The sequence below is a fragment of the Prionailurus bengalensis genome, chromosome X (assembly GCF_016509475.1).
Source record: "Prionailurus bengalensis isolate Pbe53 chromosome X, Fcat_Pben_1.1_paternal_pri, whole genome shotgun sequence".
Taxonomy (NCBI): Eukaryota; Metazoa; Chordata; class Mammalia; order Carnivora; family Felidae; genus Prionailurus; species Prionailurus bengalensis.
In genome coordinates, this window is record NC_057361.1 from 89,092,093 (window position 1) to 89,109,507 (window position 17,415).

The 17,415-nt window shown below is 44.2% G+C and overlaps 1 protein-coding gene across 1 annotated transcript in view; it reads left to right on the plus strand.

Moving 5' to 3' along the window:
• Positions 1-17,415, plus strand: part of ATG4A (autophagy related 4A cysteine peptidase) — a 57,386-nt gene that overhangs the window by 32,676 nt on the left and 7,295 nt on the right. Inside the window, exons 2-9 of the mRNA XM_043570635.1 lie at positions 2,345-2,455; positions 4,965-5,036; positions 7,513-7,611; positions 10,734-10,835; positions 11,009-11,081; positions 14,164-14,243; positions 14,957-15,144; positions 15,267-15,345. Coding sequence (XP_043426570.1) covers positions 2,345-2,455; positions 4,965-5,036; positions 7,513-7,611; positions 10,734-10,835; positions 11,009-11,081; positions 14,164-14,243; positions 14,957-15,144; positions 15,267-15,345 — 804 coding nt within the window. The remainder of the gene's footprint in view (positions 1-2,344; positions 2,456-4,964; positions 5,037-7,512; positions 7,612-10,733; positions 10,836-11,008; positions 11,082-14,163; positions 14,244-14,956; positions 15,145-15,266; positions 15,346-17,415) is intronic.

The window sequence follows — 17,415 nt, forward strand, 5'->3', positions numbered from 1 at the left end:
TGGAAATGCGATTTCACTTCTGCACCTCAGTGATGCCCCAGTTTGCTTCTTCATGACTCTGAGTTCTCCTTGTGGAAGACCTATTCCTCTTTCCTCCCTGGATCCTCTTGTATACACTCTCCCCATGTTATTGCTCTTCACTTCTGTTCTGGCTTTCATTTGTTTCATCCATGTAGCTTCAACTGGGGCTGGCTGTAGCCCTGCATTCTTGGAGTCCATCTTCTAAGAGGAGAATTGGGAAGAACAGAGACCATCTTGACCTTCTTTCTGGCCTGAGAAGGGCTGAAGAGCAAGAGGAAAATTCTTTGGATACCATTTTGGTCAGGGCCATCCCAAATGAAGCAGTGGAGTTCTCACAGGCTTTAAGGGGCTGTACTAATTTGACCAGCTGGCCAGGGTTGGCGATAGAGAAATGGTTTTTCTTGGCCAGTACTAAAAAAAAGACCCAAAGCTTATATGCATACATGCTGTACATTCACCCAATGCACCCTTCCTCACCCCTACCAGGGGAATGCCAGACAGGCTGCCCCTTTCCCACGCCCCTCTCAAGCCCCTCATTTTCTGACTCTGTTTCTAGGCTCCACTGGATGTTCATTTTAACCTGATTTCTTCTGCATGTGAGGGGTAGAGAGTAGGGTGGGAAGGTACACAGTGTGACTTACACCACCTCAGTCCACCACCTCCTGGGGATGGCCTGACCTGGGTGGTCATTTTTAGCCTGGTATTTCCTGGGCTTAGGCCAGGGGCTGAGGCCAGTGACAGAGAAGCTAAGAGGGCACAGGTTCTCTGGCAGATTCAGCAGTGATGAGTTTTCACCGGGGAACAAAATGGCTGTCTCATTTCTAACCTCTTTAGGTTTGAAAGACTGCCGAGTCTATAACCTTAATGATTAAAACATCCTGAGGAGAAAAGCTACTTAAATCCCTGAAAGATTGGACTTCTGTAATACATCTCAAGAAATGCAGTATTTCTTGAACTACTGGGTAGCTGTGTTTCTAAAATTATAACTTCACACAAATTATAACTTCAGTTTATACAAATGATACACAGCATAATGTCATCCTCCAACCAAGCAGTGAGAGCAGGTTAACCTGTTTTCATGATCAAAGAGGACTCATTTATATTTAGGAACATTTATTTCTATGAAAACAGCATGCTCCTGCCTTAGAAAACAAAGCCAAAAGAGAACAATTTGTCCTTTCAAGTGAGTTAAACATATCTCACAATGCCATTTTTACAGGAAAATTATTCCCTTAGGGCTTTCGGGCACTGCTGTGGGAGAGTCCCTGCAGGTGCTTGTACCTACTCTCTCTGAGCTCACTTCCCCATAGGGGCTGGGGAGCCTCCAAGAGCTCAGGTGAGAAGGCATGTGTTGGATGTATTAGCTTTGAACTTGAAGTGTGTTTTCTCATAGACACAGCACCATATACACGATGAAATATACTATCAATTTGATTTCCTGGTTGCAGGTTAAAATAGGTTTTTGTGGGTTATCTTGGAAACTTGTTTACCACTTATGATATTATTTCTCTCATGAAGTCACTTAAAGAGAACTTTTGAGATTAGGACCCTCTCATAAGTCAGTCTTAACTCTTTGAGCAGACTCTTTCCCCACAGGTGGTACAAAAGTGAATTTTACCTCATCTCACATTACATGGTTCTAAGTTCTGAGAGTCTGGCCTGTGAACTTACAAGGTTTAATTATATGTTATTCAGTTACTTTATCTTGAGAGATAAGCATGGTCATTTGTGAATCCCAAGAACAAGTTATAGTTATCGTCAGCTTCAAGATTCTTCTTTGCAGAAGTCATATGTGAATAAGATGGCAAACAAAAGTACTGTTAAAACCGCTGGTCTTCCAGCTAAAATACTACATTTTCACAGTTTTGTAATCTTTGGAGTTTGTCATAGCCCCTTCCAATGCCTCCAGCCACTAGAAACCTCATAATATTCCCTGTAATGTGGGCAGGAGTTGGATATGCAAGTATTAGGTATTATTGTATCACCTTGATCCACTTTTGCTTGGAGAAGCTAGATAAGTGGCTGTTTACAAAGAATACCCCATGATGAAAAGGTTTTGAAATGAGCCTGAACTAAATATTTGGAGATGGTGCCAAATGGGACCATGAGAAAAGGAAGGTGAAAATAGGTGGTCAAAAGTAAATCCCTCTACTAAAGGATTTGAGGCTTTGTGAGTATCTTTGTTCCTTCAAGACAAGGATTTGCCTCCATTTGATTCAAGCCAATGATCTTTCACCTTCAGGACAAAGGTAATAACCAGTAAAACCACAGAAGCAAACCCCCTCTGTTACATTTTGCTTAAGTTTCTTTCCTTTTCTTTCAGTTTTATCCAAATATGAAAACCAGATTACTATTTTTGCTGACTACCTAGAAGAATTTCCAGATACGGATGAGCTGGTATGGATCTTGGGGAAACAGCATCTCCTTAAAACGGGTAAGGTTTGGTAGCATTTGTCTGTGAGAACCTAAATGAGGTGGGTGCCTGAGGTTAAGGTCCTATCCATTTTTCCTTGTGGGGTTGGTGGAGTGTGATTTTGGTAACTGTTCATGCCACTTGTAGGCGGACATACCTTGCAGCCAGAGGAGGTCAAGCCACAGACTCCTTGCTTGCACAGGTCCCTTCCAAGGCCCTGAGAGTCCCTAGCAGCATGTTCACATGATCATAGGTGTTTGTGCAATTTGAAAGGGTCATATATATATTTTTATTCTTTTCTTTAAAGGAGCACCCCTGAATTCCATAAGCCTTGACTTTCAAAAACCATGGACCCACTCGTGGTATCACTAACCAGTTTTAGACTGTAATGCCTGGGCTACATACTTCTCATTCCCCTTGTGTCCTTTTCTATCTAGATGAAAGACGCTGCCACCCAGGGGACCTCTAATCAGCCCAGGGCTGTCAGAAACCACATCAGACACTAAGAAGTCTTGTAGGGGTAAATCTTTTGCTGACTGTAGCAGCGTCTCAGTTTATTCTGATTTTGTATAGAACTTTTAGCCACAGCAGCTAGATGGAAAAGAGGCTTGAATATTTCTTCCTTACCCTTATATACTTACAGATTGGGGAAGACCTTTTGTTTTTTATTTAAAAAGTTTTTTAATGTTTATTTATTTTTGAGAGAGAGACAAAACATGAGTGGAAGAGGGGCAGAAAGAGAGGGGGACACAGAATCCAAAGCAGGCTCCAGGCTCTGAGCTGCCAGCACAGATCCTGACACGAGGCTCGAACTCAAGAACCACAAGATCATGACGTGAGGTGAAGTCGGACGCTCAATCGACTGAGCCACCCAGGCACCCCAGGGAAGATCTTTTAACCTAAAACTGCCAACAGCCCAGCACCCTGATAAAGCCTGAGCTTGGAGAGAGTCAGATGTCTGTCTGTCTGAGGAGAGATGCTCTTTGAAGGCCCTAGCATAGAGGAAGAAATAGGAAGGACCTGATCACAAGGCAGGAGGGGAAGTTAGCATCTTCTGGCTCCACCCCGTGTCTGGCTTCATCCTCTGGATTGGAGAATCCTGAACAGTGGAGAGAGTTGAGGGTTAGCAGTTCGGAGACCTTTTGTATACAGACTCTTCCCCTACCTTAGATAAGTCACTTTCTCTTTCTGGATCTTAACTTCCTTCTCAGGTACTTAAAATGAGGAATACTGGAAAGGATCTCTTCTAGTTCTGTATTCCATGATAACAGGAGTCCCCAGCTTGTCAAATATGGCCATATCCAAATGTTAAGTTGGGAAATACCTTTCAAAGTGCACTTATGGTTAAAGTGTCCATACAACTACCCCCAGCCTTTCTAGCATAGAGGAAAGCTGAAAGGCCTAGAGAATATCAGAGGAAGGAGTGAGTGGTGTGAACATTTGAGAGGGGAAGTATATAAAAACAGCTAACATGTATCATAGGCTTACCGCATACTGTACCATCTAAACACTTTCCATGCATTATCTTGCAGAATACTCACAACTCTATGATGTAGGTGCTCTTATTCTCCCTATTTTAAGGATAAGAAAACTGAAGCTCAGAGAGATTATGTGACAAGGCCACACAGTTGGCAAGGAACAGAGTCAGGGCTCCAACCCAGGCAGAATATGACTCCAGAAGTTTTACTCTTAACCAGTGTACATCTGCTGCCCATAATGCGGTAGGCACTGGGGACGTGAAGGGCAGGGAGAATTCAGACCACTCAGCTTTCTGGTTTGTTCAAAGGAAAGGCAGGAGAGAAAACAGAAATTATTGGCTAAAATCAAATTTTCTTTTCTTCTCTTAAAGTGCAATGGCTCTAACTTCTATACAGATGGACACGTGAAAGCCGCTGTATATGTGGTCATTGAAGTAAATTTATGTCATAAGATGCACAAAATGCTTTGAATAAAGACACCAAAGTGTTGGTGTCTAATTTATCCATTAGATTACAAATGCCAGCTGCACTGGGTGGTGTTGTATATTTTTACACACTTAATTTACTTATTGTGGATCTTCCTTTTTAGTTAAACATACATGCATGCACACGTACACGTGTACACCCCCCACACCCCCACACATACACACCCCTAGTTTTAGATAATGGACACTGGGTACTGATGAGAGATCCAACCAACTATCATCATTTCAGGCAGGGGCTGGTTGCCTTGTTAGTGGGTTATCCTTGCTTTTCTTATCCTTTGTCTTTTGGCCACTGACCCCAGTGTTAGTACCTGCCAGGGTCATGGAGCTCAGTGAGGAGGAGACAGGAACCACCTGGCCAGTAGTACTGGTCAAAACATAGGTGAAAGGGAATGCTGAAATTACTTGGCTAAGGTGATATTGGGTTTTCTATGAACTTCCCTAGCCCCATAACAATGGAATTGACTGGTTTATTTGAAAATGAGTTTCCTGCTGGCTCAGAAATCAAAGGCAGATATCTTTAGATGGGATGTGGTGATTTAATTTTAATTTCACATTTAATTTCAGAAAAATCTAAGCTGTTGTCTGATATAAGTGCTCGTCTGTGGTTTACATACAGAAGGAAATTTTCACCAATTGGTAGGTATATCATTTGTTGTACTTCACTTTCTTCCTTGTAGATAGCTTGCCTGAGGTGATCAGTGACATCCCAGAAACCTCAGAATTAACAGCTCACTGTGGTGAAGAATTTGCTTTAGGGGAATACTTAAATCTTATACTTTATTCAAAAGTTTCATTGCCCAAGTACTGCATCATGTATGGTTCCTTGGTGTGAATATGTAATTGCCAGGATATTTATGAGTCCACCTCCAAGTGTTCAGGCACCAGGTAGTATTAGTTGTTTTCCAGGAGCAAGCAGAAAGTCAAACTTCTAGTCTGGGTAATATTTATTAACTCATAATCCACTGCTTTGTGGAGTTACTTGATTATTAAAGACAGTTATGCCTTGAATGAAAGAAAATAATTCCTATGATTTCCACCCCCTATGATATTAAAGCACCATACCATTGGAAGATGAACTATGATAGATTTCCTTGGAACTAATTATCAGCTGTTAGGTTACCACCTGCTGTCTAGGAAAAAAAAAGGTCAATAAGCTAAGTGAATTGTCTCCCTTTAGAGAAAATCTGTAAAATGTTTGCAAGTAAGGTGGCCTATTCCTAGTATCATGGCCCTGTAGGAAAAAGAATGTCAAATCCAAGTGGTGGAAGCTATTTTCCTAAGAGAAAACCTGTCTGATTGATTTTGATGCAGGACTAGACATAATAACTAGAATGAAATCCTACTTTCTGATCAGTGCCCAAAACAAAGTCCACATGGACATTTTTTGCTTTCCATAGGAAGTACCCAAGCAGTAAAATGCACAAAGGAAAAATCTTTAGTACCCAGTGATTTTATTTATTTATTTATTTAAGTAATTAATTATATTTTAGAGAGAGAGTACATGCACCAGCTGGAAAGAGGAGCAGAGAGAGAGAGAGAGAGTAAGAGAGAGAGAAACTTAAGCAGGCTCCACACTCAGCACAGAGCCCGAAACAGGGCTCGATCCCATGACCCTGGGATTATGACCTGAGCCGAAATCAAGAGTTGGATGCTCAATGGACTGAGCCACCCAGGCACCCCTAGTACCCAGTGATTTTAAACTGGTAACTTTCTCTAGGTGAAGAGATCTTTACAAGGCTTAAAAACATTTGCAATTCAACTCTGACAGTGTTTTTTTTTTTTAAGTTTTAAGTAGGCTAAATGCCCAATGGGGGTTTGAACTCATGACCTTAAGATCAAGAGTTGCATGCTCTACTGACTGAGCCGGCCATGCACCCCAATTCTGACAATGTTTTGGCAATAGATGATCTCTTCTTTATCTAGTCTTCATTGCATCTCTCCTGTACTAATGTGTCCTATAATTCTTCCATTATAGCAAGAGCCAAAGGACTCTCCTTCCAGTTTATGAGTTGGCTCAACCCTCCCCATCTTTCTGTAGCAATTCTCCTTCAGTCCCCACAACAAAAGGAAAAGGGTGGCCACTGTGGCCCATTTGTCTTACATGGCTGATGACCCTCCTTAAAGTTAGTTTTGTGAGATCATGCTTATAAGCATAGTTTTCCACTCCCATGTTGAGGACAGAGAGCAATGAAAGCAGAATGTCTCCTCTGCCATCCAAGTTATCTGATTTCACTGGTACCTTGAAAAAGGATATTGAGCTCACCCTGGCCACATACATGGGATTTTCGTTACATCAAGTGTTCTTAAAGTGGAACCTGTTGTCTTCTTTCATTTATTAACTGGTTTTATGCCTTTTAAAGATGTAGCACATTTCCAATTTATTAGTAGCATTTTCAATTATGGCCATGCTCATAACACCAGATATTTACATCATCCTGAGTGAGTTTGTAGAACACTTGCACAGATATTTTTTCATCTAGTTCTTACAATATCCACTAACAGTCAGGGTGTGTGCTGTTGTTCCCAGTCTATAGTTGAGTCTTGGATCAGGTAACTAGAGACCATTCTTCTGATGCCTAATCTGGGACTCTTTCCTCTATTTTACATTGTCCTTCTTGCTGTTGAGATCTTCTAATGTATATTTAGAACAGTCAAGAGCCTCCCACATCTCTTTGACCATGTTGATGATTGCCTTTGGTAGCATTTATTCCTTAACTAAGGTAAGACTGGCTTCCCTGAGAAGTGAGCTGTGCAAAAAGCCAGGTTTGGTTAGGCAGATAATGACATGGCATGGGCCCAGTGTTGGTAGTCATACCTGGCAGTCATCTACAAAAATTGCATGCATACCTAGAAGTCCCCAAGGAGAAAACCTAAGGGGCAGGTTTTGTTCATTTGCTTGTTTTGTCTTTGGTCATAGAAACTGTTTTGGCTAACTCAGTGTTATCTCTGCAAGTTCCACCCTATAACAAGCCCTGTTTGATATTCAGCTGTATCTCTTGTCTCTTTTCAGAGTCTGTGTTTCTGTCTGTCTTGTATGATTCCCACATTTGCCAATGTTTCAGGAAACGGCAATCCAAGGAACCCATAGTCATTCCCATCCATTTTGCCAACAGGGGAACTGGCCCTTCATCAGATGCTGGCTGGGGATGCATGCTCCGCTGTGGACAGATGATGCTGGCTCAAGCTCTTATCTGCAGACACTTGGGCAGGGGTGAGTTAAATTCGTTCTGCCTCAGAGACCTCTGCAGTAGCACTTCCTGCTGGTACTTTAGCATTGGTGCCGAGCTTCAGGAGCATTCAGTAACAGAGCCGAAGGTCCTAAAATGCTATCTGCCAGCTCAAGTGATGGGGCCGAAAAGTCAATAAAGCCTCCCAGGAGAAGGAAACAGCCGGCATTTCCTTGTGATTCACGAAGCTAGAGAGTTATTTTCCTGGGACAGAACTGAACATTGAGGCAGGTGTGTCATTAGAGTTTCCATCTTCGCTGTTGTTCGAGTGAGTCCTTAAACAGGTCAGATAACAAAGGGAACAGGAAGAAGGGTGTGGTGGTAAATCTGTTTCTTGACCTCATTGAAAAAGTCTGCCTGGTGAGGATGTAAGTGACCTAAAGGAAGTGCCTAATGAGGGAGCTCGTGCTGTTTTGGTTTGGGTTCACTGAGAATATCCACTTGACAATGAAGGAATCCTTAATTTAGCTTTCTTAGGAAGCCACTTCATTAAGAAACTTCTGGTATGCTTGGAACCCTTGAGTCTCCTGCTTTCTTAAGGTCTGTGCGTGCTTCCCTGTGGGCATCTGTAGGATGACCTTGGCTGGATGCCAGTTCAGGCACTTGGGCGAAGGCCTGGTTTAACATGGAGATGAGGGAGGGAAAGGACACCTTGGATGAGATTGGCCTGCTGCATTCATTGGCTGCATGAATTCATTGGCTGAATTCATTGTTGCTCCTTGAGATTCAGAGGTATGAAAACATCACTCCTTTCCCCCTACTCTGGCAGCCTCACACACCCTGCTGCAGTTACCAGAGAGGACTGCAGAAGGGCCTGGGGAGGTTTTAGGGCTTAATGCCTTATTTTCAGAGTTTAGAGGAGCCTAAACCCACTTTTCCTGGGTAGTATCATAATTCCAGTTTTACAGATGAGGAAATTGAGGCTTAGGAAGTACAAGGACTTACCCAGAGTCAAACAGCAAGAAAGCGTGGATTTGGGAATAGAAGAAGGCAGGTCTTCTGACTCATTGTCCAGTGATTTCTCTACGGTACACATACTTCTTGGAGCAGATCCATTCTATTTAATTTCTCATTTATAAAACACAGCAAGGCGATCTTCCTGGAAGTGAATTCTGTGGGAAGCAAACGAGGAAAACATAAAACCCCAAAGTCAGTAGCCTCAGTCGTTTTTTTTTTTTTTAATTTTTTTTTGAACGTTTATTTATTTTTGGGACAGAGAGAGACAGAGCATGAACGGGGGAGGGGCAGAGAGAGAGGGAGACACAGAATCGGAAACAGGCTCCAGGCTCTGAGCCATCAGCCCAGAGCCTGACGCGGGGCTCGAACTCCGGGACCGCGAGATCGTGACCTGGCTGAAGTCAGACACTTAACCGACTGAGCCACCCAGGCGCCCCTCAGTCGTTTTAATATAAAAGCAAATAGCAGGAAGAATTTGAAATAGATCTTGTAGTTAAGATATATTCAAAGATGTAATTTTGGTATTTTTTTAATGTTTATTTTTATTTTTATTTTTTTTAATGTTTATTATTTTTGAGACAGAGCATGAATGGGGGAGGGGCAGAGAGAGAGGGAGACACAGAATCGGAAGCAGGCTCCAGGCTCTGAGCCATCAGCCCAGAGCCCGACGCGGGGCTCGAACTCACGGACCGTGAGATCGTGACCTGAGCCGAAGTTGGACGCTTAACCGACTGAGCCACCCAGGCGCCCCTGTTTATTTTTATTTTTTAGAGAGAGAGAAAGAGAGAGAGAGGCAGAGAGAGAGGGAGACACAGATTCCAAAGCAGGCTCCAGGCTCTGAGCTGTCAGCACAGAGCCCGATGCAGGGCTCAAACCCATGGACTACAAGATGATGACCTGAGCCAAAGTTGGACGTTCAACTGACTGAACCTCCCAGGCGCCCCTTGAAGATGTAGTTTCGTAAAGAAGTATTTTGGAGGGCTTCCTATTCAGTTACTCCATAATTAAGTATTCACTCACTCATCGCTATCATCAGTCAACATTTAGCAGTACTTAGCAGCCAGCTACTCAGGATTTCCCCAGACTTGGACAATTCAGTAGCAAATGAAAACAAAAACAAAAACAACCTGGATGTGGTTCACCCTCTGAAGACTATGATAGCCACAAAGTTTAAAAGTTTGATTTCAGATCCACTGGAAGCAAAGAGAACAGAAGACTCTGGAGGTAATGGCCTTTGGCTTCAAGTATACTTCAGCTGTGAGGTTAAAATCTCCCTCGAACCTTTGGGAGAGAAATTTGTGTCTTGGAAGCAAACGGAGCCCCGGAGGTCTGTCCCATTACACAGAGTTCCTAAAGCTGAGGGAAGGGGAGAAGCGCATCCCCTCCACAGTGGCGATTATGGAGAATTTTTGTGGGTGTCCTTCGGGAGGGATAAATAGCCCCTGCAGCATTTGGGGGCGCCATGCCTAAGGCACAGATAGGATTCCTAGAGATGTCGTTATTTTGGCTTTGGTCATAAAGAAACCTTGAGCGCTTGATAGCAAAGGTATGTGTTTTTCCAAAGGTCAGTGTGGACGTTTTCAAGGTTGTGTAAAAATGGCAGCATGCAATTGTTTTTTAAACCCTTAGTTATAAGTTGTGTATATTCCCCTGTGCACTGTCATGTGTGAGAAGAGCAGTACCCCCCACTCTTTTGGCAATTAAGACACTTTTGGCAATGTGGCCAAAATATAGGGACCAAAGCTATTACTGTCTGTGTAGAGATGAGACACTGTGGCATCAGAGTGATCTAAGGATATACTGCTGGGTTTTTGGTGAGCTCCTTCTCGCTGAGTAGCTGACCAGAAAGGCCTTGCCTGACATTGTTGTCATGTAATATTTATCTAGCTCAAGCCCTTGGGCTAAGTCAATTCCTTGGTTAAAGTCTTGTTTTCCTTTTACTTTACACCCACTGAGACTTTGAAAGTAATGTCTCCAGATGCCATTGTTGTCAATATTGGAGTTCCTTAGGAATGTTCTAACTTGATCACTCCTGCCTTCCAGATGCAACTCGTGTGTTTTCCCTCTAACCCTGTGGTTACAGTAAGAGTGCAGAGAGGTAAATAAACAGTTGTAAAAATGATTTTAATTCATTTTTTTTCCTAAAAAGACTGGAACTGGGAGAAACAAAAAGAACAACCCAAAGAATACCAACGGATCCTACAGTGCTTCTTAGATAGAAAGGATTGTTGCTACTCTATCCATCAAATGGGTAAGGTTACATCAGTAGTTTTATGGCAATGTCTGTACCTACTGCTTTCACCCCTGCCTTATATGTGGCTCTGCTAAGTTGTCCATCTGCTTAATTATTTATGAAAAAAATAGGAGTTTGTGGTGTGCTAGAAGAACTTTTGCTAACATCTTTTTTTTTCCACATAAAAACAGCACAAATGGGTGTAGGAGAAGGGAAATCAATTGGCGAATGGTTTGGACCAAATACAGTTGCACAGGTATTAAAGTAAGTAAAAGAGTCTGGCATCTGCCTTATTGTACTCTCTCCTATGCCTCCTTCTTCTGCCAACTCAGTGTCCCATCAATCTAACTATTCCTGCCATCCCACTAAGCCACCAGACATCTGCACTATTTTGCCTAGACAGTTCTTTGAAGTGTGCAAGTATGGACATCTGTTATCATATTTCAGAGTCATAGTCACTGGTGCCGGTATAGAGGGAGGCATCTCAGGACTCATTCAGTATCTGTTCCCTCTGCAGGTTGGTGTTCACCTTCCAGGGAACCATCAGCCTGAGGGTCACTTTGAAGCCAAAAGGCTAAATAGTAAGTGGTGGAGGCTGAGCTAGCTTAGGAAAGACAAGGACTCCCACTCTGTATAGTATAAAAAAAACCTCATTAATTAATTCATTCATTCAAGATTTAAAATTTTTTAATGTTTATTTACTTTTGAGAGAGAGACAGAGACAGAGAGACAGAGCACAAGTGGGAGAGGGGCAGAGAGAGGGGGAGACACAGAGTTAGAAGCAGTCTCCAGGCCCTGAGCTGTCTGCACAGAGCCTGATGCGGGGCTTGAACCCACAAACCATGAGATCATGACCTGAGCCAAAGTCAGATGCTAAACCAACTGAGCCAGCCAGGTGCCCCATTCATTCAACATTTACTGAGTGGCTGTGCTGTGCAAAGTGCTGGGTATACAGAAATAAACTAGACACAGTTCTTGCCTCAAGGAACTCAACACCTGTGGGAGGAGACAAACCCCAAGGGAGTCTTGGGATCAGTTTGTTGTGTCTTGGCAGACTCCAGGTACCCCCAGCATGGTACTTGTGCAGTTGTTCTGTTAAATTGCAGAATTTACTGCCCATACCAAGAGGCAAGGTGGAGAATCTAAGATGAACATTTTAGAAGTGAATGGGATGGGTGGCATCAGCACCTATACATCTAGGCCACCTCACCTGTTGTCACTCTCCTTCCTGACAGCCTGTCACTGAATGAAAACTCCGCAAGGGCAGAGATTACATTTGTCTTGTTCACTACAGTAATACCAGCACATAAAACTGCCTGGCACACATAAGTGCTCAGTAGATACTTGACGGGTGAATGGAGATGCCATCCAGAATCTGAAGCTGGATTTAGGCATCAGAAGATTGAAACCATCTGGAATCCTTTGGCGTAGCTTGCTTCTTCAATTCCCAGGCTCTCTGGAGGATGATGGCAGGACCTGCTCCATGAAAAGTACAGAGGGGGCACTGTTTCAATTATTAGCCAGTCTTCGTGAACCAGAATGCTCTGAAAATGTGCTCACGAGGGGAGTAGTCTGGATTTCCTGGGGACCCAAGCAAAATCTGTATTTTGGCGTTATTCCTTGCTAATGCTGCAACCCCCCTGTGACCACTTCCTTGCCTTAGTCCATAGTCCCTTTGGGGGGCATCATTGATTCTGCTGAGTGAAGATCTGGCAGTATTTCAGGAAGCACCGTAGGAACCCAGGGTCGAAGGTGTAGAAGATGGATGAGAATGGCTGTGCCGAGACCCAAACCCAGCCTGAAATGTTTGGTTTTTACATGATGTCCTTCAGAATCTGCTTCTTTCTTCTAAATTTTAAAGTTCTCAACAATAAGCAAATGGAAACATACCTTTTTTAAAGAATTTAAGTGGCTTGTTTTTGGTGGGGGAGGGGCAGAGAGAGAGAGGGAGGGAGGGAGGGAGGGAGGGAGGGAGAGAATCTTAAGCAGGATGCATGCTTAGTGCCGAGTCTGACGCAGGGCTTGATCCCACGACCCAGGGATCATTACGTGAGCTGAAATCAAGAGTCAGACGCTCAATCGACTAAGCCACCCAGGCACCCCTAAGTGGGTTTTGAGTCACTGTGATTGTTATCATTAATAACAGAGTATTAGTGTATCAGGGAAAGGTAATACATTACAAGGAATGAAATTAAAGTGTAATGGTAATTAACCTCTTCCTGGGAGCTACTTTGGTTAGGAAAATCATATATATATATATATATATATATATATATATATATATATATATATATTGTTTTATCCAGTGAGGCGGTGATTTACTCAAGAATTCCAGAAGTAGCCAGGTTAAATACACCTTCTTTCAGACTGGTAAGAGGGAAACATAAGAGAGAAATGGCCATGGTGCTTTATTTTTTATTTTTTTAATCTTTTTTTTACTTTTTCTTTTGTTTTTTTTTAATGTTTTTATTTATTTTTGAGAGAGAGTGTGTGAGTAAGGGAAGGGCAGAGACAGAGGGAGAGAGACACAGAATCTGAAGCAGGTTCCAGACTCTGAGCTGTCAGCACAGAGCCCAACACAGGGTTTGAACTCATGAATGGTGAGATCATGACCTGAGCCAAAGTCGGATGCTTAACCAACTGAGCCACCCAGGCACCCCGGCAATGGTGCTTTACTCAGACCTCAGAAAATCCTTGTGTTGAAGGGGTTTTCTTTCTAACCTCCTCCAAAGTTATACAATTCAGCATGCTCTCTCTCTGTTCAGCTGTTGACCAGAGAGGCCCCACACCAAGGCCATATGCAGCCCACGTCTCTTGAACAGCATTTGTACTGCACATGGGGAGGGGTGTAAGAGATATCTCTCTCTCTCTGCATTTTCCTCAGCCTTATCCTCAACATTATCTGTGCTCCCAAACATATGTATGTATTTATATTTTATATTTTATATTTATATTTATAACTTCATGACAGTTTCCTTTTTTTGAAAAAAGCAGTAAGTCAGAATGTGTTTTGTTTAAGAAGAGAAAACAAAATCTCTGGGAGCAGATACATTGGCATCTTTTCTCTTTTGCCTGACAGGAGTCACTTTGTGAGTTAGACTTTTCCATTTTGTAAAGCAGGACTTTTTTTTCAGCGTTCTAAAACAGTGACTCTGTGGCATTCTCAAGGTCCCTGGACATGGAATGTTCCAGAGCTCTCGGTCAGGGGAGCCAGAGCTGACCCGAATCCTAACTTCTCTGTGGCTCAGCATTTGGTGACTTTAGGAACAGTGGGCATATATTGTACTGCTTCCTGCTATTGTTGCCATCTTCCCCCATTTTTACTTCATTGTGTGTTACTTTGCAGAAAACTTGCTTTATTTGACGAATGGAATTCCTTGGCTGTTTATGTTTCAATGGATAACACAGTGGTCATTGAAGATATCAGTGAGTCCCTAGCCTGTCTACCTTCCCAGGTGGTGGGTGGTTGAGGTCCTTCCTCAACATTCACAAAGTGTGTGGGGTGGGGGTGGGTGGGGGAGAGGGAGAGAGAGGGACAACAGACAGACAGACTGACAGACAGGCACTGACTCTCTGGCCTGCTCCACTAAAGCAGGGAAGCTTGGGGGGAGGGCACAGGACTCTGGTTAATCATTTGCTATGCCTTTTCTTCTCTTTCCTTTCAGCTTTCCGAAAGGAAGAAAACAATGAGGGTCTTTTCTGACCCTCAGTGAGCTATCAGACCCTTTCCCTGCAGGATACTCAAAGTATTGATAATCAGTTAAACCAACAGGTCTTCTGTGGAGGTCCCCATTTGCCCCAGCCCTGTGCTCTCAGCCATAGGGTTAGAGAAACCAAAGATACAGTCCCTGTCTCAAAGGCAGAAAAACTAGTCTAGAAATCAGATTTTTTTTTTCAATGAGCCCGTAATATCTGGCAGGAGGTAAGTGAGTGCCCGGTTGCCAGAAGGAAGAGGAGTAAGGGCTGGAGAAGTGGCCTGGGCTTCCTGTGGGGCGAGGTGGGGCAAGCTGGGCCTCAGTGGCAGATGGGAGGGCCTCCCAGGCAGATGTCATGTGAGGTTGCCCTTAGTTTCGCCCTTGGTGTATCTCATATGACCAGATACCCCTTACTCACCCAGCTCTCTTGTCTTCCGCTTCCAGAAAAAATGTGCTGCGTCCTTCCCTCAAGTGCTGACACAGTTGGTGAGAGCACCCCCGGCACTCTGAATGCTTCGAATCAGAGTAGGGGCACCTTTGCCTGCTGCCCAGCCTGGAAACCCCTGCTGCTTATTGTGCCCCTTCGCCTGGGCATAAACCAAATCAATCCTGTCTATGTCGATGCGTTCAAAGTAAGTCACCCGTTTCCCAGGCCCAGAGTGCCGCCCGCCCATCACACCGCCATGTAAGTACAGAGATCCGTGAGCAGCAGTCCACAAGTGAGTTGAGAATCTTGCACTCTCTTTCCCTCTAGGAGTGTTTTAAGATGCCCCAGTCTTTAGGGGCCTTAGGAGGAAAACCAAATAACGCCTATTATTTCATAGGATTCTTAGGTAAGAAAAGAGGAATCACAAGTAAGTCGTCATGGGCCAGGGGAGGGTGGGCAGAAGGTTTGCACGTGACACCAGGCAATTCCAGTTAGGGGGCCCTCTTCTAGCCCAGAGATGCTGTGGCCTTTGGCCAGCTCATTCTGTCTCTGGCCTGATCTGTGGAGAGTAACACTTCTCTGTGTCTGCTGGAGAGTGGATTCCCTCCTTCAGTGTCCCACTTCCTTGCCTCTTGATAAGATGGTTCTATAGCTGCTTTCCCACTGGACCACCCCAAGGTCACAGCATTATCTCAGCATCTCTGTCTCCTTTCTGTGGGGTCCAGGGTGGCAGGATTTCACTCTCCTGGCATTGTCGATCCCCCTCTTTTAGGGGCTTGGGCATTCGTGCTAGGAGCCATCTTCTGACTTCCATGCAGCTGGGCCTGCTGCCTCCTTGTTCAGAGCCATGACTAGGTAGACGTGAAAGGAGGCAAAGACAGAGCTATCCTGTTTCTGATAACAGGGGCTAAGCCTTAAAACCACTAACTTCCTAATGCAGATGCTAACAAGCAGCCCAGGATCCCCTGCCTAGGTCGATGCCTCTGGAAATCTATCTGCCTTATTCACTAGCTGTGGTCAGAGTCATTTAAGGCCCATGGCACACAAGGTGAGCTAGCCCAGTTCTTCTCAAACTTTAATGTGCATGCAAATCACCCTGAGAGCCTATTTAATTTTTTTTAATGTTTATTTATTTTAGAGAGAAAGAGAGAGACAGAGCATGAACGGGGGAGGGTCAGAGAGAGAGGGAAACACAGAATCTGAAGCAGGCTCCAGGCTCTGAGCTGTCAGCATAGAGCCTGATGCAGGGCTCAAACTCACGGACCGTGAGATCATGACCTGAGCCGAAGTCAGACACTTAACCGACTGAGCCACCCAGGCGCCCCCTGAGAGCCTATTTAAAATGCACGTTCAGCAGGTCCAGGGTGGGCCCTGAGAGTCTACATTTCTAACTAGGTGGTCCTGCGGCTGCTGGTGTACACACTGCACGTTGAGTACCAAGGGCCTAGACCCCTGGTTAGTGCTGAAGAGCACAGGAAAGGGGGCAATGTGGCCTGAAACTGGGCTTCGAGGAACATGAGCTTAGATTACAAGGGAGAGCCTCAGTTAGGCAAGAGCGAGCCAGAGCAGACCTGGGGAAAGGCACAAGGGATGTGCAGAGGAGAAGGTGAAAGGGGCTTGGCCACCCTCCCCCCCCAACTCCTTGGAGATTCAGGGAGGTGAGGAGGGGGTGGAAACAGACATACCTGGCCTCATATGCAGTCTCCCAGTTATCAGCTGTGTGACAGCAGGAAACAAATATCAACTCTTCAGTCTCAGTTTCCTCTAGTGGAAAATAGGGCTGGGGCCCCTGGCTGGCTCAGTCGGTAAAGCATGTGACTCTTGATCTCAGGGTTATGAGTTCGAGCCCCATGTTGGGCTTAGAGCTTACTTTAAAAAACAAAAAAGAGGGGTGCCTGGGTGGCTTAGTTGATTGAGCATCCAACTTCAGCTCAGGTCATGATCTCACAAGTCATGAGTTCGAGTCCTGAGTCGGGCTCTGTGCTGACAGCTCAGAGCCTAGAGCCTGCTTTGGATTCTGTGTCTCCCTCTCTCTCTCTCTCTGTCCCTCCTCCACTCGCACTTAGTCTCTCTGTCTCTCATAAATAAAACAGCAAAAAAAATTTTTTTAAGAAAAACAAAAAAGAAAATAGGCCTACCCCTTAACTCTCCGTGTTGTCACCTCACAGGGGAGCACTCAGCAAATAGCCAGGCATGTAGTATGCACTCAGTAAAAGATAGCCCCACCTTTCCTGACCCCCAACTGGTCTGGTCTTTGCTTACTCTTTCTTCTCTTTGAGGCTGTCTACACAGTTGCCTGAGCTCTCTATTGCTGCCATCTATTGGTCGAGCCCAAAACTACAGCTTGATGGAAAATTTGCAAACCATGGAGGCATTCGTTTCTTTCTCCAAGTACAAAATCCAGTATTTGGAGTTATATAAATTTAGACAGCCTCTGCTTCTAAATTTTGGGGATCCTGTCAAACACAATGTTGTA